This window comes from Artemia franciscana, chromosome 4, assembly GCF_032884065.1.
Source record: "Artemia franciscana chromosome 4, ASM3288406v1, whole genome shotgun sequence".
Taxonomy (NCBI): Eukaryota; Metazoa; Arthropoda; class Branchiopoda; order Anostraca; family Artemiidae; genus Artemia; species Artemia franciscana.
Genome location: NC_088866.1, coordinates 16,319,499 through 16,346,943, shown reverse-complemented (window position 1 = coordinate 16,346,943; position 27,445 = coordinate 16,319,499). Strand labels below are relative to the sequence as shown.

The 27,445-nt window shown below is 37.4% G+C and overlaps 1 protein-coding gene across 4 annotated transcripts in view; it reads right to left on the bottom strand.

The window, feature by feature from the left end:
• LOC136026058 (sodium- and chloride-dependent GABA transporter 1-like) overlaps window positions 1–27,445 on the bottom strand; it is a 165,617-nt gene that overhangs the window by 25,469 nt on the left and 112,703 nt on the right. For all 4 annotated transcript variants that reach the window (XM_065702244.1, XM_065702242.1, XM_065702243.1 and 1 more), the window contains 2 exons: window positions 22,472–22,710; window positions 8,576–8,669 (listed from right to left, as the gene is read on the bottom strand). In XM_065702244.1, coding sequence (XP_065558316.1) covers window positions 8,576–8,669; window positions 22,472–22,710 — 333 coding nt within the window. The remainder of the gene's footprint in view (window positions 1–8,575; window positions 8,670–22,471; window positions 22,711–27,445) is intronic.

Below are 27,445 nucleotides of genomic sequence, written 5' to 3'. Positions count from 1 at the left end.
ATATATAAGTTTCATCAAATTTAGTCCTACGCACCAAAAGTTACGAGCCTGAGAAAATTTGTGCTATTTTAGAAAATAGGGGGAAACACCCCCTAAAAGTCATAGAATCTTAACGAAAATTACACCATCAGATTCAGCGAATCAGAGAACCCTACTGTAGAAGCATCAAGCTCCTATCTACAAAAATGTGGAATTTTGTATTTTTTGCCAGAAGGCAGATCAAGGATGCGTGTTTATTTGTTTTTTTTTGTTTTTTGTTTGTTTTTTTTCCCAGGGGTGATCGTATCGACCAATTTGTCTTAGAATGTTGCGAGAGGGCTCATTCTAACGGAAATGAAAAGTTCTAGTGCCCTTTTTAAGTGACCAAAAAAATTGGAGGGCACCAAGGCCCCCTCCCAAGCTAATTATTTTCCCAAAGTCAACGGATCAAAATTCTGAGATAGCCATTTTGTTCAGCGTAGTCGATAAACCTGATAACTATGTCTTTGGGGACGACTTACTCCTCCACAGTCACCGTGGGAGGGGCTACAAGTTACAAACTTTGACCAGTGCTTACATATAGTAATGGTTATTGGGAAGTGTACAAGTGTTTTCAGGAGGATTTTTGGTTGGGGGAGGGGTTGAAAAGAGGGGTATATACTGGGGGAACTTTCTATCGAGGAATTTGTCATTGGGGAAGAAAATTTCCATGAAGGGAGCGCATGATTTACTAGCATTATTTAAAAAAAAACAATGAAAAAATAAATATGAAAAATTTTTTTCAGTTGGAAGTAAGGAGCAGCATTAAAACTTAAATCGAACAGAAATTAATACCCATATGAGGGTCTCACCTCCTCCTAATACCTCGCTCTTTACGCTAAAGTATTTTTAGTAATGTTAATTATTTATTCTACGGCTTTTGTGATTCAGGGCTCATTCTTAATGAATTGGGCGAAAATTTAAGATTTAGTGTAAAGAGAGAGGTACTGACGAGGGGGGCAAACCCTTTCATATGTGTAATAAAAACATGAGAAAAAAAAATTTTTACGTAAGCTAGTTTATAGGTTACGTATATCTTTTACTAATAAAAAGATTAGTAAAAAATTAAAAGTTCTAGTTGCCTTTTTTATTAACCAAAAAACTGGAGGGCAATTAGGCTTCCTCTCCCGCTCTTTTTTTATCAAAATCATTCGATCAAAATTATGAGAAAGCCATTTAGCCAAAAAAATAAAAATAAAAAAAATATGCAAATTTCGTTTTAATTATTTCTCTGCGGAGAGCCAAAATCAAAACATGCATTGATTCAAAAACGTTCAGAAATTAAATAAAAAAAAACAAGTTTTTTCAACTGAAAGAAAGGAGCGACATTAAAACTTAAAACGAACAGAAATTACTTCGTATATGAAAGGGGCTGCTTCCTCATCAACGTCCCGCTCTTTACGCTAAAGTTTTTTACTGTTTTAAAAAGAAGAGTTGAGAGAAAGCGTCAAACTTTAGCGTAAAGAGCGGGGCGTTGATGAGGAAGCAGCCCCTTTCATATACGAAGTAATTTCTGTTCGTTTTAAGTTTTAATGTCGCTCCTTACTTTCAGTTGAAAAAACTTGATTTTTTTTATTTAATTGATTTAAAAAGTCAAAGCATAAAATGGACAAGCATTGTGAAGTATGTCGGAGTCTTGGTAGATGATTGCCTTATTTTCAAAGATCACTTTGCGTTTATAAGTACAAAAGTAGTTAGAAATGTTGAAGTTCTATGGAAACTGAAGGATTTTATCCAAAAATATTTATTACAACGTTGTATTTTCCTCTTGTTCGTCCATATTTATTATACTGTGTAATTGTTTGGTCATCGACGTTCATCAGCCATTTATACCCGCTCCGTATGCAACAAAATAAGGCTAAAAGAGTTCAGTCTAATAAATTGTGGAGTTCGGTAAGATCTTGGTATATCCAGTTGAAAATTCTAGCGTTTTTGGTTTCGTTAAATTTTATTTAAAATTATTTTCGCTTAAATGTTTTTCTAATTTGTTACCTGTGTATTTTTAAGACTTTTATGAGAAAAGAGAACACAGTTATCAAACTAGAAATTTTGAATTAGTTAGAACAACTGTTTCTATTACCACCAGATCTAAGTTTCCTATTAGTTTAACAGGCCTTGAAGTCTGGAACAGACTTTCCGCAGAAGTCAAAGGTAAGAATACCCTTAAGGAATCCCGTGTTTCTTTGTGATGTATTTGTTTTAATCACTGTTCTAGACACAGATTGATTGATTGATTTTGAAGTAAGTTTATGCTTATGTGTCGCTAAAAGAGATTTTTTGTTTCATATCTTTCGAGATTGGATGAGTGTCACTATGTTTCGGGAATTGTGATGACGAGTTGTGGATTATGATTGTGGGATTCATTCGAGTTCCCTCTAAACAAGTTAATTTTAGAATTTTTTTTTAGTTGTTTGGTAGGGGTGGGAGAGGGGGAGGAATAAGAGTCATTTCCGAGGAAATGGAGCTATAGCTTCTTTTTGTTGTTGTTGTCTTTTTTTTGGGGGGGGGTCGTTCCAAATACGCTAATTTATATCGGGACTTATTGTGAGTGCCATATGGTAACTGTTTTTGTTTTTTTACTTTCATATGTAGATCCCATTGTTTTTTTTTGTGACTCAATTGTTAGTGAAAATTAACTAAATACTTAACTAACTAAATTTTGGGTTCTTCGTAAAGGTCGTCTCCCGTTTTGATATTTTCGTATTTGATATTTTCCAATTTGATATTTTCGGTAAAGTCTAAAAGTTCTAATAATAAAATTGTTAGAAAAAAACAAGCAGGAAACAGTCAGGAAAAATTAAAACAAGAGCTAAGAGCTCATATGGCACTTGTGACGAGGTAAGAAGAGCTAAGAGCCAAGAGATCATATGGTATGAGCTCTAACAAAATTCTAAAAAACAATAGATTGATTTAAAAGGAAAATCAGAGGCTTAATGCCGGTCAGGATTAAAAATAAGAGCTCTGAGTCACGATGTCCTTCTATATATCAAAATTCATTAGGATCCAATCACCCATTCGTAAGTTATAAATACCTAACTTTTTCTAATTTTTCCTCTCCCCTTAGCCCCCCAGATGGTCGAAACTGGGAAGACGACTTTATCAAGTCAATTTGTGCAACTCCCTGACACACCTACCAAATTTCATCGTCCTAGCACGTCTAGAAGCACCAAAATCGCCAAATCGATGAACCCCTCCACCCCACTCCCCAAAAAGAGCGAATCCGGTACGGTTACGTCAATCACGTATCAAATACATTTGCTTATTCTATCCACCAAGCTTCATCCCGATTCCTCCACTCCCAGTGTTTTCCATGAATTCCCCCTCCAACTCCCCCAAATGTCAAAAGATCTGGTCGGGATTTGAAATCAGAGCTCTGAGACATGAATTCCTTTTAAATATGAAATTTCATTAAGATCCGATCACCTATTCGTAAGACAAAAATACCCCAATTTTCACGTTTTCCAAGAATTCTGGTTTCCCCCTCCAACTCCCGCTAATGTCAAAGGATCTGGTCGGAAGTTAAAATTAGAGCTTTAAAGCACAAGATACTTCTAAATATCAAATTTCATCAAGATCTGATCACCCTTTCGTAAATTACAAATACCTCATTTTTCCAAATTACCCCCCCCCCCAACTCCACCAAAGAGAGCAGATCCGGTCCGGTTATGTCAGTCACGTATCTTAGACAGGTTTTTATTCTTTCCATCCAGTTTCAACCTGATCTCTCCGCTTTAAGTATTTTCTAAGATTTCCGGTCCCCCCCCAACTGCCCCCCAATGGCGCTGGATCCGGTTGAGATTTCAAATAAGAGATCTGAGTTACGAGGTCCTTCTAAATATGAAGTTTCATGAAGATCCAATCACTCCTTCGTAAGTTAAAAATACGTAATTTTTTCTAATTTTTCAGAATTTACCCTCCCCCAATAGAGCGGATCCGTTCAAATTACGTAAATCATGTATCTAAGACTTCTGCTTATTTTTCCCACCAAGTTTCATCCCGATCCCTCCAATCTAAGCGTTTTCCATGATCTTAGGTTCCCCCACCCCAAACTCCCCCCCCATGTCACCAGATCCGGTCAGGATTTAAAATAAGAGCTTTGAGACACGATATCCTTCTAAATATCAAATTTCATTGAGATCCGATCACCTGTTCGTGTTAAAAATACCTCAATTTTTCTAATATTTCAGAATTAACCCACCACCCTCACCCCCCAACTACCCCAAAGAGAGCGGACCCGTTCCGGTTATGTCAATCATGTATCTAGGACTTGTGCTTATTTTTCTCACCAAGTTTCATCCCGATCCCTCCACTCTAAGTGTTTTCCAAGATTTTAGGTTTCCCCCTCCCAACCCCCCAACCCCAATGTCACCAGATCCGGTTGGGATTTAAAATAACAGCTCTGAGACACGATATCCTTCCAAACATCAAATTTCATTAAGATCTAGTCAACCGTTCGTAAGTTGAAAATACTTTATTTTTTCTATTTTTTCCGAATTAACGGGCCCCCCACTCTCCCCAGATGGTCAAATCAAGAAAACGACTATTTCTAATTTAATATGGTCTGGTCCCTGATACGCCTGCCAAATTTCATCGTCTTAGCTTACCTGGAAGTACCTAAAGTAGCAAAACCGGGACCGACAGACCGACAGACAGACCGACAGAATTTGCGATTGCTATATGTCACTTGGTTAATACCAAGTGCCATAAAAACGGCTAGTGTTCCGGACTCATAGTCAGTGTCAGATTAAGATACATAAAGTCTATGGAGCTTTTGTGGCAAAATATAAATATTTATAAATAATCAGAAATACAATTTATAACATACAATTATTTATTATTTATTTCAGCAAGTTTTTGCTGACCAGACATTCCAACCTACCTTCAGTAGCCTTATCGCATAAAATCAAAGCTTATTAATGCGTGTCTTGGTTGGGCTGGGTCAGTCCCACTCTATGTAGGTACAGTTGGGCTGGCTGTAGGTTTGACTTGACCTGATTTCTCTTTGTTTCTTCATTAAAGAACCCTGTTCATTGAAAAACAAATTTGATTTTTTTTTTCTAAATAATTAGAATCTTTTTTTAGATAAACTCTGAGTTTTATAACATTTTTACTCGTAGAATGGGAAATTTTCTTCTGCCCAGACATGAGATCCTTAGAAAAAAAGTGAAACAGTAGCTTAAAAACGTTCTTTTCCTGATTTTTACCCCCCCCCCCACAAAAATAAAGATAAAACGCGCCATAGTGTAAATATGTTTCATAATGTATGGGTGGCCTACCATCAAAGGGAAGAAAGGATATCAACCCAATTTGTGTACCCAGTACATATCTTATTGTCTTTGTCTGTGATCAATATTGTGATCTCCTGAAAAAGTTATATTTTCAGGCTTACAAACATTATAAAAATTTTACATTTTTGTGGCAAAGCATGAATGTCAATTAAATAGAAACATAAAGGGAACTGGATAATCCCGCTAAAAATTTCTTGAAACTAAGAAGAGAGCTAAGGATAACGGGGTCGTGTTTTGAAATGAGCCTTGGGATTCTATATTTTCCCCTTTTTCTACTAAAAATTCTAACATACTGTTTTTTTTTCAGCTAGTTATTGAAAATAATATAACCTGTAATTCCTTAAAACAAATGGTGTCAATTAGGAGGGGAGGTATTTTTGTTTTGGTTATTGGCTACTAACTACTAATAACTCACTGCAGCACCAAGCCGCCTGAGGCCAACACAGCTACGCAAGCTCCTCCTCCGACCTAATCTATTTAAAGCCTCCCTCTTTACTCCCTCCAAGGAAGTTTCCATATCCTTTAAATCTTTATTTATGACATCCTCCCAACCCAGACAAGGACGACCTGCTTTCCGTGTAGCCCCAGACGGTTGGCCAAAAAGGACAATCTTCGGTAATCTGTCATCCGTCATCCGTAGAACGTGGCCTAGGCATCTCAACCTTTCTTTCATTCTAGCCCTAGAAAGCGGGATTGAACCACACTTTTCGTACAACCTACTGTTTGAAATACGGTCAGTCAGTTGGGTACCCAAAACAATCCCTTGGCAATTTCTCCGAAAAACATCAGGTAAATTTTCATCTGCTTTTCGGAGTGCCCATGCTTCAGAGCCATATTTGACCACTGTCATCACTGTAGCTTCTAATATTCTAATCTTGGTTTGTAGACTTATCTTTCTATTCTTCCAAACTTTTTTTAACTGTGAAAAAACACCCTGAGCCTTAGCTATTCTACTTTTAACATCTTCACTGCTCCCACCATCTTTACTAATAATACTACCAAGTTAACTGAAGCTCCCAACCTGTTCAATCTTTTTGTTGTCACCTCCCAATCTCACCTGTTCATCTTTACTTATTCCTAGCCTTAGTGACTTAGTCTTCTTAACATTAATTTTCAAGCCTATTTTAGCACCCTGAACTCGCAAAACCTCTAAAAATTCATTCATTTTGCTCACACTTTCATCTAATATGCTTAAATCATCAGCATAATCTAAGTACAGGAGCGTTCTCCCTCCCCATTTGATTCCATGGTCTCCAATTGCCTTTCCTGTGCTCCTTAAGACGAAGTCCATCAAAATGATCCATATAAAGGGGGATAGAACACAACCCCGCTTAACTCCTGATTTAATACAAAACCAGTTGCTAACCTCATTTCCTACCTTAACCGCAGTAGTATTATTTTCGTACATAGCACAAATCACTTTAATGTATTTTTCTGGTATACCATATAACGATAAGACCTTTGTTAACGCTCTTTTATCAACAGAATCGAAAGCTTGCTCATAATGGATAAAACTGAGGACCAAAGGTGTTTGACAACGAAGGGACTTTTCAATAATTATCCTAAGAGTGAAAACATGGTCGACACATCCTCTACCTTGTCTAAAACCGCCCTGTTCTTCCCTTAAAACTTTGTCTACAGCATGTCTCAGTCTACAAAGTATCATATTACTCAGTAATTTGCTACCTACAGAGACCAGACTAATGCCTCGATAACTACGACACTCACTCTTGTCACCTTTCTTATACAGTGGTTTAATTAAGGTTTTCCTAAAATCATTGGGTACTTCCCCTTTTTCAAAAATCATGTTCATAATCTTCAGTAGCTTATTACTAACCTCAGAGCCACCATATTTAAGAAACTCATTAATCATACTATCAGCACCTGGGGCCTTATTATTTTTTAATCCTTTTAGTACTGTCGCTAATTCTTCCTCACTAAACAAATCTTCCTTCACATCCAAGGTATCACAAACTTTTTAATTTTCATCTATATCTTTTCCCGCAACTGTATCTCAGTTTAGCACATTCTCAAAATGTTCCACCCATTTTTCTTTAACTTTTTCCTTATCACTAATTGTGGCCCCATTTCTATCTTTAACTGGAACTAGTCCGGATTGGCTACTCCCTTTCAATTTATTAATATGCCAGTATAATATTTTACTATTATGCCGTCTAGCCGCATCTTCCAGATCCTCAGCAATTTTATCCATGGCCTCACTTCACATTTCCTTAGTTCATATTTTAATGCTTTCTCCACTTTCTTTACATTCCTTTTGTTTTCATACGACCTATCACTCAGATAATTCTTATGCAAACCCCTTCTACTCTCTATTAAACCTAAAGCTTTTTCACTAATATTCCTCGTTGCAGTCTTAGCACTCTTCCCTAAGACACCATCAGCAACTTCACAAATTGTTTTTCTTAAATTATCCATCCATCTTCCACATTGTCAAATTTTAAACTCTCAAGTTTAGTATTCACCTGTTCCTGGAAGTTTTTTCTCAAATTTTCATCCTGGAGTCTACCAACATCACAACTTTTCGGGAGGGAGTTACCCTTCCGAAATTTCAGCTTTAAATTAACCTTAGACACAACTAGATGGTGATCTTTACTTTTAACATCAATAACAGCACTCGTATACACCCTAGTATCTTGTATTGATCCTGCTAGTCTTCTGTATACAATAACATAATCAATAAGGTTTGCTGTCTTACCATCACGTGAATACCATGTCAACTTATGGGCCATTTTGAGACCAAACACCGTATTGGTTATAACTAGGTTGTTATACCTACAAAATTGCAAAGCCTATACCCATTACTCTTCTCTTTTCCTACACCAAATTTACCTAGGCTAGGATGCCATCTATCCCTATTTCTACCAACCTGGGCATTAAAATCTCCTAGCAAAAACACCATATTTCTACCTGGTACCCTGTCTATTTGCTCCTGTAACTGTAAGTAAAATTCATCTGAGTCACTAGTAGCTCCATCAGTTGGTTCAACGGGGGCATATACTACTATAACTGATACCCTGAACTTTTTAGTCTGTTTTCATTCAAAATATAAAAATACAGTAAAATTGCCCCCCTCCCCTAAATTTCGAAAGATGTATTTTTGTTCAACTCCGCTAGTTTTCTTGAATTGAAGACATAGCTTGAACCAGACGGTTTTAAACACAGACAAATTTATCGTACATAAATAAAATGGGAAAAGAATTAATTTATCAAACACATAGAGAAAAGTACTTGAAATACAAAGAACTTACCTGAGACTGTGCAAGGTTCCCCAGAATTGCAAAAGTAATTGCACCAGTTAAAATACTTGTACCAGTGTTAACAATACAAGTTATTACAGCATCTCTGAAAATGAAAAATTGAGTCACTTTGGTAGGATGGTAAAACCATCAGAGAAGGGAATGGGAGGGGATCTTCTTTTCTCCCTGGACTCTACATATTCTATTTTTCCGCAGGTTTCAATATAGTCAAAAAGAAAAGGTTGCGAAACCAGGAACCCCTCTCATTTTTCTTCTCCTAAGATTGAATTCAACATTGCTTAAATAGCCAAAGAGCAGGGTTCGCAAAACTTATATCTTATGCTAGTTATAACTCTCACAATACAGTTTTGTTTTATTTTCAGTTTGCATTCCTTGAATTTTGAGAAGCTTGTTATGCTTACATGAAAGAAAATCAGAAGGACTTTTTTCGTTAATTTTTCAATAAAAAGTGTGCTTTAATTTGATTGGTTTACATTAGTGACATATTTTCCTAAGCCATTCACATTATTCTTAAAGGTAAAAAAGTCCTTGAAAATGAAAACTCATCCCAAAATGAAAACCCAATAGCCCTATCTTTTTGATACCTGTTCGGATTTTGCATAAAATTTTAAGCCAGTAGAAAAACGAACAGTTTTTTTAGGCACAAAGACTTCTACTGGCCAACTCTCTGTTTTTCTATGGTTATGCCCGAGGCCTTATCAAAGATTTTTTCTAGGATGAGGGAGGAGGGCAAAAAATTATTTACAAAACGCATCAAATATTCTTATATACATTTTTTTTAACGAGTAAGACAAAATTTCAGGACGAGGGGGTTCTAAACCGGTAGCCCCCTCCGGATATGGTCTTGATTATGCTTATCTTACCGCTAATATACACATGGAACACGTAACAAAGAAACGGCTTTGCATGAATCTGAATAACTAAAGGACATTTTTTCGAGAATCCACACATTTTGTCAACTTTATTTAAGAAGTATTTTTTGTTACTTCAATATTACACGACATCTCACAATGAATAAAAGAGGAAATATGGTTTTATTATACCACACAATACTTCTTATGTGATGTATTTCAACATTTATTGAAAATAGTTCTATACCACTTATGAAATATATTCACCAGTTATAACGCTAATACCAGTTTCTATCAAATGCAGACTGTCCAAAGTAGACACATGCAATAACCGAAGACTCATAAAAAAAAACTAGATATGGATTCTCATAAAATTGTTTAGTCACTATTAGGACGATTTCAACCATGGAGGCAGACAACCAATAGAGGCCAGACTCTCCTAAATTTCAACGCCACTGGAGTCACACTAATTTTTAGAATTTTGATTATATCAAGAGGTCAGAAAAATAACGGCGAAACTGTTATCGTTATTCTTTCCTAGACCATACAAGAGCAAAGAAAGCACTGGCTTAAACTCTTCAACTTGCAGTTCTTTCAAAATTTAAAAAGAAAGGATACATTTATTAACATGACCAGTGCTTATAACATTTTTCAACACCATCAGGAAAACCAGAAGGGTGAAATCATTAAAAATATTCATTTTTGTTATCGAGTGTCCGGCAGAACTTGGCATTTTTTTTTTTAGGTGTAATAATAAGAAAAAATTATTTAACTTGTATAATTGATAAAATAAGAGCAGTAGTAAATGTCTGATCTCCGTTCTGACAGAAAAATGATTATAGCTTAAAAAAAATACTAAGTACCGTCAAATGCTAGATGATGTTGGTAGTTTTTTCGTCAACACAAGTACCAACACTAGCGTTTGAAGTCACGTTCTTTAAACATATTTACATGTTGTTAAACGCCTGATGCTAAAAGCAAATTTGTTCTCATAACCAAGTCATGATTTTGTTGTGTTCAAAGTCACGTTCTTCAAGCACGTTTAGGTGTTGTTAAATGCCTGATACTAGAAGCAAACTTGTTGTCAGTAATCAAGTCAATATTTTGAAGTGTTCGAAGTCACGTTCTTCAAGCGAATCCCGGTGTTGTAAACGCCTGTTACTAGAAGTAAATTTGTTCTCAATGATCCACTAAAGATTTTGACGTCGCACTTGTTACGTTCTTCCAAACATATTCAGCAGAGGCAGACTGGGCCGGGGATCAAACGGGCAATTGCCCCCTGGGGTGGTCGATTTTGGACCACTTTGGGCCGATCGTTTTTATCTACGTACAAAAGTGCAGTCGACATAATGTTCAACAAAAAATTCCGTTTAACAATTTTTGGCTATGTTTTATAGGCCCACGAACAGATTTAACACAGACATCAGCGTCTTGCCCAAGGAAAGGAAGAATGCTGCTGTCAAAAATGTACCTTCGTGGGTTTCAATCTCATAAATATAACTTGGAGGTTGTGACTTGACTCATTTTTGAGTGTCATTGTGTGCCCGACTCTGTTACAAGCTATTAGGAGAGTCAGTGCATACTGGAGCGTCACGGTATTCTTTTGGGAAGTAATAAAGGGTAAATTTTTTTCGTTTTCCTAAGTAAAAGGATTTTAGCCAAGAAAGAATGTGATATTTTGGCTATCGCGTTCATCCCTTTTAAAATTGTGAGAAGAAGGACGAGGTGACTGATGGAGAAGCTAAGGGAGGTGCGGAAAAACTGAGACTAAAGCGAAGAAAAGAACTTTCCGAGAATAGAAAAGACCCAAAAACAAAGAAAGTTATAATTTATACGGTGAACAAAGGTCAGTAGAATTTTTCCCACTTTTTTCAACTTGTGGGCTAGGTTTTGAAGTTTTTTCTAGGTTGGTGTTAGTTTTTAAGTATTTTTCCGCGTGACTGTCACTGTTGATTAATTAGGGACAGATCTTAACATCAAAAAGCCTGTCAGTCTATTGAAGCTGCATCCGTTATGACATTTCTATTGGCACGATTATTGATCAAATTAAGTGCTTAGGCGACCACAGCTCGGATAGAGCCCCGTCCATTAGAGGTCCATTGAGTCAGCCCCATGAATTATTGTCGCCCCAGTTTGATTTTTTGTTTTTACGGCTTTTTTTTCCAATCTCGGGAGATTAGGCCTGGCCACACGACGCCTAAAAAGGCAGGTTTTTTTCTTCAGTCATTTTTTAGGTTTCATAAAACAGTTCGTGGTAACGAACTGTAGTAAGGAGCGACCCGGCTCAATAGTAATGGAAATTCTAAAAAATGGAATTTTGATACCAATAGTTACATCAACAAAATCGCATTTTAATGCTGATTTTAAATATATAACTTAACTTTCATCCAGATTAGTCTTACCTATCAGAAGTTACAAGCCTGAGAAAATTTGCCTCATTTTAGAAAATAGGGGAAAACACCCCTAAAAGTCACACAATCTTAACGAAAATCACACCATCAGATTCAGCGTATCAGAGAACCTTATTGTAGAAGTGTCAAGCTCCTATCTACAAAAATGTGGAATTTCACATTTTTTTTGCCAGAAGACAAATCACGGATGCATGTTTGTTGTTTTTTTTTTGTTTTTTTTTGCCCAGGGGTGATCGTATCAACCCAGAGGTCCTAGAATGTCACGAGAGGGTTCATTCTAACGAAAATTAAAAGTTCTAGTGCCCTTTTTAAGTGACCAAAAAATTGGAGGGCACAAAGGCCCCCTCCCACGCTCATTTTTTCCCCAAAGTCATCAGATCAAAATTCTGAGATAGCCATTTTATTCATCATAGTCGAAAAACCTAATAACTATGTCTTTGGGGACGACTTACTCCACTGCAGTCTCCGTGGGAGGGGTTGCAAGTTACAAACTTTGACCTGTGTTTACATATAGTAATGGTTACTGGGAAGTGTACGGACGTTTTCAGGGGGATTTTTTTGGTTTGGAAGGGAGAGTTGAGGTGGGGGGGTTACGTGGGAAGATCTTTCCATGGAGAAACTTCTCAATTGGGAATAGACTTTCAATGAAGGGGGCGCAGGATTTTTTAGCATTATTTAAAAAAACAATGAAAAATAAATATGAAAAGTTTTTTCTACTGAAAGTGAGGAGCAGAATTAAAACTTAAAACAAGCAGAAATTATTACGCATGTGAGGGGTTTACCTCCTCGTAATACCTCGCTCTTTACGCTAAAGCATTTTTAGTAATTTCAACTATCTATTCTACGACTTTTGTGATTCAAGGGTCATTCTTAAGGAATTGGGACATAATTTAAGCTTTAGTGTAAAGAGTGGGGGATCGACGAGAGGTGAACCCCCTCATATACGCAATAAAAACATACGAATATAGAAGTTCGTTACGTAAGTTAATTCGCTTAATTACGTATATTTTTTACTAATGAAAATGTTCGTAAAAAATTAAAAGTTCTAGTTGCCTTTTTAAGTAATCAAAAAATTGGAGGGCGACTAGGCTTCCTCCTTTGCTCCTACCAAAGGTCAATGATCAGCTCGGATTTTTTCACAGTCCTTGGATTGTGAAAAAATCCTATTTGATGATGTAACCTTGATAAAACCTTCTTGTTGTTGGCGGATGGTCGAAAAGTGAATTTGAGCCAAGATTCAGAGCCCTAGCTTCAATGCCTGGGTTGTTTTAAAGAAGTCTTGAGAACTTCGCCCTACCTTGGACGATTGTGTGCCTGGGTGTTCTTATGCTTATGTTCCATTTTTTAGAACCACATCGAAGAAGTACACGACATCGACCCAGTTTCAACAGGAACGAAACTGGAAGTGATGAGTTGGAGGTGAAGGTAGCTGATGTTGAACCACCTTTGTCAGTAAGCGTGTCTATTTCCTACTCTTTACCATTGAATTTGGCACTAGCTCAGAAATTAAAGTGCACGAGGCCACATCCGCTACAGCCGATACCACCTCAAATTGAAAAGCCTAGCTTTGACTTGGCTTCGATTTACTACCGGAAACTTGCCATAGGCTCTGTGTCATAATCCTGGACTACTTTTGAAACTAGAGAAATAATAGTAAAATGAATTCTTTTGAGCTGGAGCATTACGTTTTCCGACGGATAGTCAGAGTTTGCTTCTGGACTCACCAATTCAGGCATGCCCCCTACGAAAAAGTCCGGGAGGTTGATTTTAATTTTGAAGTAATAATTTTGGAAGTTAAAGAAGAATTTGTTTATGGGTGTTAAGTTTAGTGCAATAAGGGGGACGTCTAGGCATGTAGAAGATTGTAATTTAACGGGTAACAGGCTAAAAAATATGCTTTTGAGAAGTAATTTAGGTCAGCTAGCTGACAAGAGGATCCAGAAAACTGTTTTACAGACAAAAGTAGCTTCTAGTCTACATTGGGGTTCTGAGGTTCGGGGTTTTGCTAAAGCACCTAAGCTAGAAGTAGTTCAGATAAGATATTTTAAGAGAATTTTAGGCTTTAAGGATTCATTTAGTTACGTGGTGCTGAAAGGAGATTTGGGGCTTTTAACTTTAAAGAGTGTTAGATTGGTTAGAATGGTGAAATTTTGGGAGAAAACAATTAGGGTACCCAGAGTTCCGCTTCTTAAGACAGCTTATTTTGAGAGCTTAAAGGACGGTAGACGCTATTCGTAGCCTAATCAGGTCAAGAAAATACTGGGTCTTTGTAGCCTTTTGGAGATGTGGACTGAAGAAAAAGGCCCAGTGGATGAAAGCGTGTCAGTGTAGGAGGAAGTCCAGCGAACCCTAAATGACCAAGAAATTAAGAGCGACAAGCTCATAAGGACTAATCAATGTCTTAGAGGTTTTACTACCGAGCTAAAAAGTGTTGGGGGAGGGGGTTTATTTGAAATTTGGGTTTAATAACGTGGATTTGAAGAATTTGTTGTTGGTAGGAGAGGATAGTTTTGATTTAGGTGAAAGAACAGGTGAAAGATTTTGGTGAAAGATTTAGGTTTGGGGGGAGGGGGTTTATTTTAAATTTGGATTTAATAAAGCGGATTTGAAGAATTTGTTGTTGGTAAGAGAGGATAGTTTAGATTTAGGTGAAAGAAGGAAATTTCTGGGAAAGTCTAGGCTGGCGGTTGGCCCCTATTTTTGCCCTACGCATGGATGTGTGAATGAGAATTTAGTTCACATTGTATCTGAGTGTGAAGAGATCTCTGAGCCGCGGAATGAATGTTTTGGACTCGTGTTTGGGAGTGAATGCTTGTTAATTGAGCGGATAGCTGAGAGGAACGCATGTGCAGTTAAACAGTTGTGTAAGTTTCTTCGTTTTGGGATTAAACATAGGGAATCATGCTTGCGGGGATAGCATGTTACGGTTTTTAGGATTTGAGTTTTATTATGATTGGTGTTTGTAGGTTAAAATATGAAACCTTGGTGTGTTTCTTTTTTGACTTTTTGTTGTTGTTTTTTTCCGTTGTTTTCTTTTTTTTACTTACATAATCTAAAGCTGTATTTTGTTCCTGAGCTTTGTTTTTAGACTGTATTCTGTGTTACTACAGCCATCAACTTTTTTGCAACAAATCTTATCCTATCGCTGTGGCTCAAACATACGCTCAATCTTGAAACTATCGAGACATTGGATGGCATATGAACAGTACTTTGGCCAGAAAACGGAAAGGACAGATCTTGCAAAACATTCAACTTCTGAATCGTGTTTTGAGGTCGTGAAGCTGTTGAGGAGAAAAGGATTAACCTTTTAGAGCGCACGGTGACAAGGAGAGGCTTGAGCTTCTAACAAAGCCGGGAATAAACCACGGAAACTTCCTTGAGGTCATACTTTGCTCTAAAAATATGACGTCCCTCCTAAGTAATATCTGGAAAAAGCAATAGAGGATAGAAGAAATAGGAAAACGAACATGGATGACGACGGAAAATCCGGAAACGTAGCTAAGAGTGGTGGCTCTCTCATTACTTTTCTTTCTAAGATGGCGGTCCAGAAAGTGATTAGAAGTATTTTGAAACACATGCGGAAAGATATAATGAGCAAAATCAGTGAAACAAAAATTACCGCATCCAGATGAACACAACTCAGGACGCTGGGATCACGGGTCAGGCTTCTATTGCGTTAAGAAATGTAAAAGACGAAGAAATTCTCCTACAGCCCTTTGCTATCCTGCCTCTCCAAGATTCCAGTGGCAATGATGTGAACGAACTTCTAAAAGCTAAGAACAAAGAGTGGGAACTTCAGTACGAAAAGATAGCTGGGGAACCGTTTGACGGTGCTTCTAACTGGACCGGCAAATTTAACGGACTTAGTTCTCTTATCAAAACCACGTTCCAGATTTGGTTTATATCTGGTGCTACAGTCAGGTTCTAAGCATATCCGTCGTTGATTGTTGCACTGCAACAGAGGCAAGAAATCCCTTCGACACCATAAACAGGGTTTCATGTTTCTTTGCTGCGTCTCACAAACGAATGGGCCTGTGGCAACAACAAGTAGAGAACACAAAAGAAGGACAGTCGAAGTTGAAAAAGTTACAGAAAGTCAGTGAAACTCGTTATTTGGCAAAAGAAAAGTCACTTGTTTGGATGTTTCTCGGTGACGATAGCCTGTATTTAGATGCAAATCACGTTTTGATCCCAGTGGAAAACAAAAGTTCTTTTAACTAAAAACCTCGTTTGAAGCCGACTCATAGCTGAGTAAGCTAACAAAGTACAAAAGAATCTTAACTGCTCGCTCGTCTTTTTCTGTATTTGAAGTCATTGGCCCTGTTTCAAGGTATCACCAAGCCAAAGTATTGGACTTCTTAGCGGCCCGGAATATCGTTGATAAAGCAAGAAAAGATCTACGGAGCAGTTACTTTGAAAGCGCAAAAGAAAACACCTCGAAGTTCGTATCAAAGATACAGGGTTTTCTAGAGACCACTTCATTGGACCTTGAAATTCGCTCAGAGTTACCAGGTTGCCGCGTTGCCAACAAAAAGTGTATACAGGGATAAACAGCAAAATATTCTCGAACGGAAAATTTGGAAAAGCGATTTTAAGTCGAACTGTTGAGGTTTTTAATTGATCAAATAACAACCAGCCTAAAAGAAAGATTTTCAGACAACAAACAGCTTATTACCGACGTATATTTCTTGCAGCCCACCAAGTGCGTCAAGTGCGTCAAGTGCGCCTTCTGCGTCAAGGTGAAATGCCAGAGTTGGCCCTTCAAAACGTTGCAGCTGTGTTGAAGGTTTCTCATGACAAACTGAGGCCAGAGCTGAAAATCTCTGCCTCAGTTTACGACGAAATTATTAGCACAGATCGTAAAAATAGCCAGGATCAACTGCGAAAGATCCTTCAGCACAATGAAGATCATTAAGACAATATTAAGAACTACAATATCATATTATCTCTTGGAAGCATTTGTGTTGATGTCATATAAGTGGGATCTGCTTGATTCAGTGCAGTTTGAAGATACATTAAATGACGTGAAATAAGATTTGATCACTTTTGTCAGTGCAAGTGGTTGTTTTCTCTTTTAGTCCAATTGACCAAAATATTGGAGGGCGGCTACCCCCCCTCCACCCCCTTTTTACCCAAAATTGTCCGATAAAAATTTTTAGATAGCCATTTTCTTCAGCGTGGTAAAAGATCCAATAACTATGTCTTTGAGGATGACTTGACCACCCACAGCCTCCACGAGAAGGGCTGCAATTCATGAACTTTGCCCATTGCTTACATATACTATTGGCTATTGAGAAGTATAGAGATATTTTCGGGGTGAGGGAGATTTTCTGGTGGGATTGCTTACGTAAGAGGATTTTTCCACGGACGAGTTTTGGGGGGAAGGGAATTATCCATGGGAGGGGGAGATGGATTTCCCAGCATTGATTAACAAACTATCAGGAATTAAATAAAAAACAATATTTTTTTCAACTGAAGGTAAGGAGCGACTTTAAAACTTGAAACGAACAGAAATTGTTATATATAAAAGGGGCGCCCCCTCCTGAGTACCTCACTCTTTACGCTAAAGTGTTTTTTGAGTTTGAAAAAGCTTATAATTCCATTTAAACGATTCTTGTATATCAGAAGTCGTTCGTACAAAATTGGAACACAAGTCAAACATTAGTGTAAATAAAAGGGGTTGTGTTTCTGTCGACTGATGTCATGTTTGTGTGTCGAATGACGTCATGTTTGTCGACTGACGTCATTATAAAGATTGAGCTGTATGTCGTCATGAAGTTGTTTGTCGACTGACGTCGACGACCGGGATACAGGGAATATAAATGACGACTGTGACACGGGGACACAACTACAACGGGGACACCGGGGAGCACAGGGGGATATATAAATGACGACGGGGACACAGGGAATGTTCGATTAGCAATAACGATCAACAAAGCTCAAGGGCAATCATTAGAATAATGAGGTATAGATCTGAATACGGATTGGGGTGGGACACAGGGACACAACTACAATGGCGCGTAACGACTTACGCGCGTTGGGGGCTTGGGGGGCACGAAGCACCCCCACCAACTAGGTGTTGGGGTGGCGCTTCGCGCCACCCCAACAGCTAGTACGTAATAATTTCTCTTCGTGTTGAGTTTTAATGTTGCTTCTTACTTTCAGATGAAAAAACTTGTTTTTTCTTTAATTTTTACTGAATAAAGCAAACTGAAGCATAGATTGCAAAAATCCTCCATTCATACTGGGAGTTTCAGGGACTTCTTACTGTACGGTTCTAAGCCGGCTTAAGCGCTTTGGAGTAGATTTGAGCAGATGTACTGGTCCTGATCCTGAACTGGTTTCCAAAACCATTACTTTCCCTGAGGCCGAAATAATTCCAATGATTTAAAGAATATGAAAATCCAAAATTGGAATGTTACGACGTTAAAAAATAACTATCCTACCGACATTTTAAATAAGGAAATCAGACGATTCAAACTAGATTTTTTAGGAGTTTCAGAAACTCATGTTCCAGGGGTAGGAAGCATGAAATTAGGTGATACCAAATTTATTTACTCAGACAAGAAAGATGGGTTTCATAGACAGGGAGTGGGGTTCATGATGAATAGGGAGGCTGCTAAGCAGGGGTGCAATTTGCTATGTGGCAGGAGGGCAACAGCCCCTCAGAAACCTCAGTTTGCCCCCCCCCTCATCTCAAATTTATTTTTCTTCTAAAATTTTTGTCAAAACTAAGAAAAACCTGCATAATTAAAGCATCAACAGAAACAGATCAGTTTTTAAATACATTTCCCTTTATAGTAATGTGACGTACATTTATAGTACTAAATATTACTTTTACGGTACCAAATGACTTATTTTTAATTTTTATTGTCATTTTCACTTGATTAATGAAAATTGGCTCTATTTTCCCCCCTCCCTTCCGATTTTGACGAAATTACGCCACTGCTGCTAAGTCCTATTGGGGCTGGAAAGGTATTAATAATAGAATACTAATACCTTATCTATATATATATATATATAAATAATCTATATATATAAAAATTAAATGTTTGTTTGTGTGTCTTTCGACTGACGTCATTATAAGGATTGAGCTGTATGTCGTCATGAGGTTAGGTGTCGTCATGTTTGTTATGACGATGCTTAGTATATAACGTCATTATAAGTATTTAAGAAGATCGTTCAAAGAGAAATTTTAGTTGCAAAGAACCTACAATGGCAAAAGCCGAGGAAGCTGCTCAAAGAGTCTATGCCAAAAGACTTGCGGCTGATAGAGAAAGTAAGAAAAGAAAGCGACCGAGGAATCACAAGAACAGCATGAAAACAGGCTTGCGGCTAATAGAGAAAGTATGAAAAGAAAGCGTGCCGAGGAACCACAACAACAGTGTGAAAACAGGCTTGCATCTCAAAGAGAAATCACCAAAAGAAAGCGTGCCGAGGAATCACAACAAGGGGGGGGCGAACCACCACACGTACTACAACTAAAAATAGGCGTACTAATAATATTGTTACGAAATATAAACCCTCCAAAGCTTTGCGATGGCGCGCGACTTGCCGTAAAAAAACAATGGAAAACGTAATAGAGGCAACAATCTTGACAGGGCCTTTTGAGGGTGAGGCTGTTTTTATTCCTCGCATTCCCATGATTCCAACGGATCTGCCTTTTCAGTTTAAAACATTGCAATTCCCAATTCGATTAGCATTTGCAATCACCATCAACAAAGCTCAAGGGCAATCATTAGAAAAATGTGGTATAGATCTTAATACAGATTGTTTTTCCCATGGACAATTGTACGTTGCATGTTCGAGGGTCGGTAAACCTGACAATCTATTTATATGCACCGACAATGGGACAGCGAAGAATGTTGTATATTCGCGTTTTACGCAGTTAATTTGTATTGTATCTATCTATCTATCTATCTATATAAAAATGAGTTGTATGTATGCATGTTATTGATGGTATCTTAGCCTAGGTAAATGATGTAGGAAAAGAAAACAGTAATGGCAACAGACTGCTGCAAATTTGTAGGTATAACAATATAGTAGGTATACCAATAACCAACACAGTATTTGGTCATAAAATGGCCCATACGTTAACATGGTATTCACGTTATGGTAAGACAGCCAACCTTATTGATTATGGTATTGTAAACCGAAGACTGGCAGGACCAATACAAGATACTAGGGTATATAGGAGTGCTGTAATTGATGTGAAAAGTAAAGATCAACATCTAGTAGTGTCTAGGGTTAAACTAAAGCTGAATTTATGGAAGGGTAACTACCTCCCAGGAAGTTATGACGTCGGTAGACTCCAGGATGAGAGTTTGAGAAAATCATTCCAGGAACAGTTAATACTAAGCTGGGGAGCTTAAAATTTCAAAATGTAGAAGACGAAAGGATTAATTTTAGGAAACTAATTTGTGAAGTTATTGATGGCGTCTTACGGAAGAAAGTTAGGGACGCAACTAGGAATACTAGTCAGAAGCTTCATGTTTAATAGAGAGGAGAAGGGGCTTGTACAAGAATTATCTGAGTGACAGATCATATGAAAATAAGAGGAATGTAAAGAAAGTGAAGAGAGAATCAAAATATCAACTAAGGAGGTTTGAAGTAGACATCACGAATGAAATTGCCAAGGATCATGAAAATCCAGCTAGACTGCACAGTAGTAGAATATTGTACTGGCGTGTAAATAAATTGATAAAGGATAGGCAATCTGGACATGTCCCAGTTAAAGATAGGAACGGGGCCACAATTAGTGATAAAAAAAGAATTAATGAGAAATGGGAAGAACATTTTGAGAATGAGCTAAGCCGGGATAGAGTTGCGAGAAAAGATATAGAGGAAAATGAAAAAGTTTATGATACCTTGGATATGAAGGAAGATTTGTTTTGCAAGGAAAAAATAGCGACAGAAGTAAAAGAATTAACAAGTAATAAGGACCCAGGTGCTGATAGTGTGGTATAGAAGTTTCTTAAATATGGTGGCTCTGAGATTAGAACTAAGTTATTCAAGATTATGAATTTGATTTTTGAAAAGGGGGAAGTACCTAGCGATGTTAGAAAAACCCTGATTAAACCACTGTATAAGAAAGGTGATAAGAATGAGTGCGGTAATTATCGAGGCATTAGCCTGGTCTCTGTAGGTAGCAAATTACTTAGTAATATGATACTTTATGGAATGAGAGATGATGTAGACAAAGATATAAGAGAAAAACAGTGCGGTTTTAGGAAGGGTAGAGGATGTGTCGACCAAACTTCCACTGTTAGGTTGATAATTGATAAGTGCCTGAATTATCTAACACCTTTAGTCCTCTGTTTTACAGATTTTGAACAAGCATTTGATTCTGCTGATAGAATAGCTTTAGCGAAAGTGTATGGCATTGGCATACCTTGTATGGTATACCTGGCAAATACATTACAGTAATTAGTGCTATATACAAGAATAACGTTGCTGCGGTTAAGGTAGGAAATGAGAATAGCAGCTGTAAATCAGGAGTTAAGCAGGGTTGTGTTTTATCCCTCTTTACATGGGTCATTTTAATGGATATTGTCTTAAAAAGCACAGGAAAAGCAATGGGAGACCACGGAATCAAATGGGGAGGAAAAACTTCCCTGGTTTCAGATTACGCTGATGATTTAAGCATCCTAGATGAAAATATGAGCAAAATGAATAAACTTTTCGAGGTTTTGCGTATTTAGATTACTAGATTAATTTTTTAAAATTAATGTTAAGAAGACTAAGTCGCTAAGGCTATGAATAAGTGAAGATAAAATGGTGACGTTGGGTAACGAAAAGATTGATCAAGTGGACACCTTGACTTACCGTGGTAGCATAATTAGTAAAGACGGTGGGAGCAGTAAAAATGCTAAAACTAGAATAGCCAAGGCTCAGGGTTTTTTTTTTTTTTACAGCTGGGAAAAGTTTGGAAGAATATGAAGACAAGTCTGCAAACCAAGATTAGAATGTTCGAAGCTACAACAATGACAGTGGTCAAATATGGTTCTGAAGCATGGGCGCTCCAAAAAAGAGATGAGGATTTGCTAGACGTTTTCCAGAGAAATTGTCTACGGACTCGTTTGGGAGCTCAGCTGACTGACCGTATTTCAAAGAGCAGGTTGTACGAAAATTGTGGATCTTTCCCACTTTTTAGGGGTATAATGAGAGAAAGGTTGAGATGGCACGCTCAGTGGATGAAGGATGACAGATTGCCAAAGATTATCCTTTTCGGTCAGCCTTCTAGAAATTCGCCATCTAGGATTTCGCAAAGAAAGATTTAAGGAAATGAAAACTTCCTGGGAGGGTGTCAAGAGAGAGGCTCCGAATAGATTAGGATGGAAGGAGCGTGTGTACCTGTGATGGTCTCAAGCGGCTTTGTTTTACGGTGAGTTGTTAGCAGTAATAGTAGTAGTATATAACCTGGTGAGACCCTTAAAACAAATTCCAAACAGACAAATGTAAGATTTTCAAAACATGGAAATAAGGCAAGGTAAAAAATACTGATGGAAGCGGTGGATATTTCGGGCCAATACTCCACTGTCCGTCCTCAGCACAAAAGAAAATAAAGAAAAGGGGGTGAAAACTTAAATTCTTAATATTAATAAAACATTGTATTTGATACTTACCTATAGCAATTATGTTTAAATTTATTGTATGACCCCAAAGAAGGTAGGACACCCATACCCACACAATATGCAAAAAAAATCTGTGAAAATCCGTCTATCCAAGGAGAAGCAGTTAATAACAGGTCCCATTTTGGTGTGATGAATGCCAGCATCCCCACGTCAGCACCAGGTAAGGTTACAGCTCTTACGAGAAGAATAACAATAATCACATATGGGAATAAGGCAGTGAACCAAATAATCTGAAAGAAAAAATAACAGGTCGTCATTACTGGGAACATTTTTCATTTCAACATGAACAATACGTAAAAGGGAAAGGGTAGACAGAGAGGGGAGACAAAAAAGAGAGAGGGAGAAAGATTGAAGACGATGTAAAAAAAAATTATAAAAACAGGTGGAAAATGAAAGATAGAGAGAGAGAAAACTTTAACAGTTACATATAGAATAAGGCAGTGATCCAAATAATCTAAAAGAAAAAGGAACATTTCTTGATTACTGAGAAGACTTTGCATTTTAAATCTGAGCCAAATATAAAAGGGAGAGGGTAGTTAGAGGAAAGGTGAGAGGGAGAGGGGAACAGGAAAAGAAAAAAAGAGAAATACAGAAAGAAGATAGTAAACAAAGAGGGAAAGTACAAAAGAGGCAGAAAGAAGATGGTTGAAGTTTTTTCAATAACGTTTGTTTTTGCTTAAAGTATTTGAAGTCATTTTATTGTTTCTTGCTTTCTTTTCTTTCATTTCTTTGTCTTTGTAATCCACATTTTTGTTTTTGTCTCTTTTGGTTAAAAAATTCATTATTATTACTAGAATATCATGATGATTTTATGTTGGAGTTAGGCAGTAAACCAACTAATCTCAAAGAAATAGATGGACATCTTAATTATTCGAAATATTTTGCATTATGAGGACGAGCAAAAAGAAAGGGGGATACACTAAAGTTTTGGCTTTGTTTTCTAATTCTTAAAAAACGATTCCTGAAACACAATGACCATTTAATTAGAACAATGAGCTTTGTTTTAAAATCCTATAAAAAACAGCGTAAAGAGCGAGATCTTGAGGAGGAGGCAACCCCTTTGATATACGTAGTTCGTTTTAAGGTTTGGTGTTGCTCATTACTTTCAGTTGAAAAACATCTTTTTTTATTTCATTACTAACAGATAGTATTCGTTAGTGGGAAACATACGGAACAAGTTTTTTAACGAAAAAACTTGTTTTTTAATTTAATTTCTGATCATTTTAAATAATACTGGTAAATCTGGCTCCCTCTCTCCATGGAAAAAATCCAATACTTGAGTATTAAACGCCACTCACTCAAGTTTACGATGCGCAAACACCGCGAACAGTTTGTTCGTTAGTTTCTTCGTTATTTTAGAAACAAATTTGGGCTACATATTTGTACATTAGAGGGGGAGGGGGTAAAGTACAGCGGGTGTGCATGCAAATGTGTTAGGTACAATTATTTTGCATACTATGAAGTAAGAATTGTTTTCTGACTTCACCTTTGAAATGCTTTCTGAAATACTTTACCAACCCCCCCCCCTTATGTTCAAATATATAGCCTAAATTATATAATTCCGATCTATTCTGTCACTTGTCTTTGTCTTGTCTCACGCTAAGCTGAAAGAAACTAACGAAGACACCGGTTTGTTCTCGAGTTTCACACAACGTAAATTTGAGTGAGAGGCGCATTATACACAAGTACCAAAATTCTTCCCCCCTACAGAAAATAAAAGCAAGAGCTAAGAGCTCATATGGCACTTGAGACGAGGCGAGAAGAGCTAAGAGCCAAGAGCTCGTATGGTATGAGCTCTAACAAAATTCTATGAATCAATAGATTGATTTAAAAGGAAAATCAGAAGCTTAATGCCGGTCGGGATTTAAAATAAGAGCTCTGAGTCACGATGTCCTTCTAAAAATCAAAATTCATTAAGATCCGATCACCCACTCGTAAGTTATAAATACCTCATTTTTTCTAATTTTTCCTCTCTCTTTAACCCCCTAGATGGTAGAATCTGGGAAAACGACTTTATCAATTCAATTTGTGCAGCTCCCTGAAACACCTACCAATTTTCATCGTCCTAGCACGTCCAGAAGCACCAAACTCGCCAAATCACTGAACCCCTTCCCCCAACTCCCCCAAAGAGAGCGAATCCAGTACGGTTGCGTCAATCACGAATCTTGGACATTTGTTTATCCTATCCACCAAGCTTCATCCCGATTCCTCCACTCTAAGCGTTTTCCAAGATTTCCGATTTCCCCCTCCAACTCCCCTCAATGTCAACAGATCTGGTCGGGATTTGAAATAAGAGCTCTGAGACTTGAATTCCTTCTAAATATCAAATTTCATTAAGATCTGGTCACCCGTTCTTAAGTTAAAAATACCTCAATTTTTCTAATTTTTCCAAATTAACAACACCCAGCTCCTCCAAAGAGAACGGATCCGTTCCAATTACGTCAATCACGTATCTAGAACTTGTGCTTATTCTTCCCATCAAGTTTCATCCCGGTTTCTCCACTCTAAGCGTTTTCCAAGATTTCTGTTTCCCTCCTCAAATACCCCAATTTTCACGATTTCCAAGAATTCCGGTTTCCCCCTCCAACTCCCCCCAATGTCACAGAATCTGTTCGGAATTTAAAATAAGAGCTTTAAAGCACAAGATCCTTCTAAATATCAAATTTCATTAAGATCTGGTCACCCATTCGTAAGTTACAAATACCTCATTTTCCCGAATTACCCCCCCCCCAACTCCACCAAAGAGAGCCGATCTGGTTATGTCAGTCACGTATCTTAGACAGGTTTTTATTCTTCCCATCCAGTTTCATCCTTATCTCTCCGCTTTAAGTATATTCTAAGATTTCCGGTCCCCCCCCCAATGACGCTGGATCCGGTTGAGATTTTTAAAAAAATATCTGAGTTACGATGTTCTTCCAAATATGAATGTTTCATGAAGATCCAATCACTCCTTCGTAAGTTAAAAATACGTCATTTTTTCTAATTTTTCAGAATTAATCCTCCCCTCCCCCCAATAGAGCGGATCCGTTTAAGTTATGTCAATCACATACCTAAGACTTCTGATTATTTTTCCCACAAAGTTTCATCTCGATCCCTCCAATCGAAGCGTTTTCCTTGATTTTAGGTTCCCCCCAAACTTCCCCAATGTCAACTGATCCGGTCGGGATTTAAAACAAGAGCTTTGAAACACGATATCCTTCTAAATATCAAATTTCATTGAGATCCGATCACCTGTTCGTAAGTTAAAAATACCTCATTTTTTCTAATTTTTCAGAGTTAACCCCCACCCCCAACTACCCCAAAAAAAGCAGACGCGTTCCGATTATATCAACCATGTACTTATGACTTGTGCTTATTTTTCCCCCCAAGTTTCGTCCCGATCCCTTCACTCTAAGTGCTTTCCAAGATTTTAGGTTTCCTCCTCCCAACTGCCCCCCCAATGTAACCAGATCCGGTCGAAATTTAAAATAACAAGTCTGAGACACAATATCCTTCCAAACATCAAATTTCATTAAGATCTGATCAACTGTTCGTAAGTTAAAAATACTTCATTTTTTCTATTTTTTTCCGAATTAACCGAACACCCTCCCCCCAGATGGTCAAATTGGAGAAAACGACTATTTCTAAGTTAATCTGGTCCTATCCCTGGTACGCCTGCCAAATTTCATCGTCCTAGCTTACCTAGAAGTGCCTAAAGTAGCAAAACCGGGACCGACAGACAGACATACCGACAGACAGACTGACAGAATTTGCGATTGCTATGTCACTTGGTTAATACCAAGTGCCATAAAAACAGAACTCAAATAAAACCATCAAATTGGGTAAGCCCTATTTTCCACGGGAGGGGGGGATATTTTCTGCAAGGGGATCTTTTTCACGAGGGGTATTTTCCGCGCGGGGTATTCTCCGCGGGGGGTATTTTCCTTGAGGATATTTTCTGTGGGGGAGTATTTTCCACTAGGAGTATTTTGTAGAGGGGGTATTTTCCGCAGGGGGTAAACGCATAGAACGATGAGGAGGATATCCTGAGTATTTCAGGTATTAATTTCAGGTACAAATTTCCTTAGTATTAAAAGAATAGCAAGATTTGTAAGGATTGCATCGGCACATCGGGAGCGTTTTCTTTAAATAGTATTAATTTAATTTAGTTGATTTTTTGTTTGTTTTTTGTTATGTAAATTTCCTATGGCCCACGGGCTTTTTCTGGAATTAATTAATTATTATTATTATTATATTATATCCCCTCCACAATGCCTCGCTCTTCAAGCTAACGTTACTTAGAATTTTCAAAAAGCTTCTTATTCTAATTTAATTAACCTTGTATTTCCCTTGTTGCTCATAAAGAATTGGGATACAAAGTCATACTTTAGCATAAAGAGCGAAGTTTTAAGGCGAAGCTTTCCCCAAATCCCACCACTGAAAGTTTCCCCGGAGAAAATTCGCCTTCCCGAATGTCTGTATACTTCCCAATAAAAAATGCTATGCGTAAGCAATGAGCAATAGGCTTTTCCTTTTTGAAATAAATATAAAAAAACAAGGCTTATTTTACACTATAGTTTGACTCTTTGTCACAACTCTACTTTTTTAAACAATGAAAAATTTACCGTGAAGAGTGAGACACTGAGGAGGGGACATCCTCTTTTTAATATCGAATAATTTTCTGTTCGTTTTAAGTTTTAATGTCACTTCTTACTTTCAGTAAAAAAAAAACTTGTTTTTCTTTTTTAAATTTCTGAATGTTTTTCAACTAATGCATGTTCGAATCTGGCTCACTGTACATGAAAAATTAAAACAAAATTTGTAAATTAGTTTTGGTTAATTTTTTCTGTATATGAAGGGTTGCCCCCTCTTTATTACCTTATTCTTTACGTTAAAGCTGTTCGTAGTTTTAAAAAAGCTTCCTATTCTAATTAAAATCCCTAGTGTTTCAGTAAACGCTCTTAAAAAATTATTCGTAAATAACGA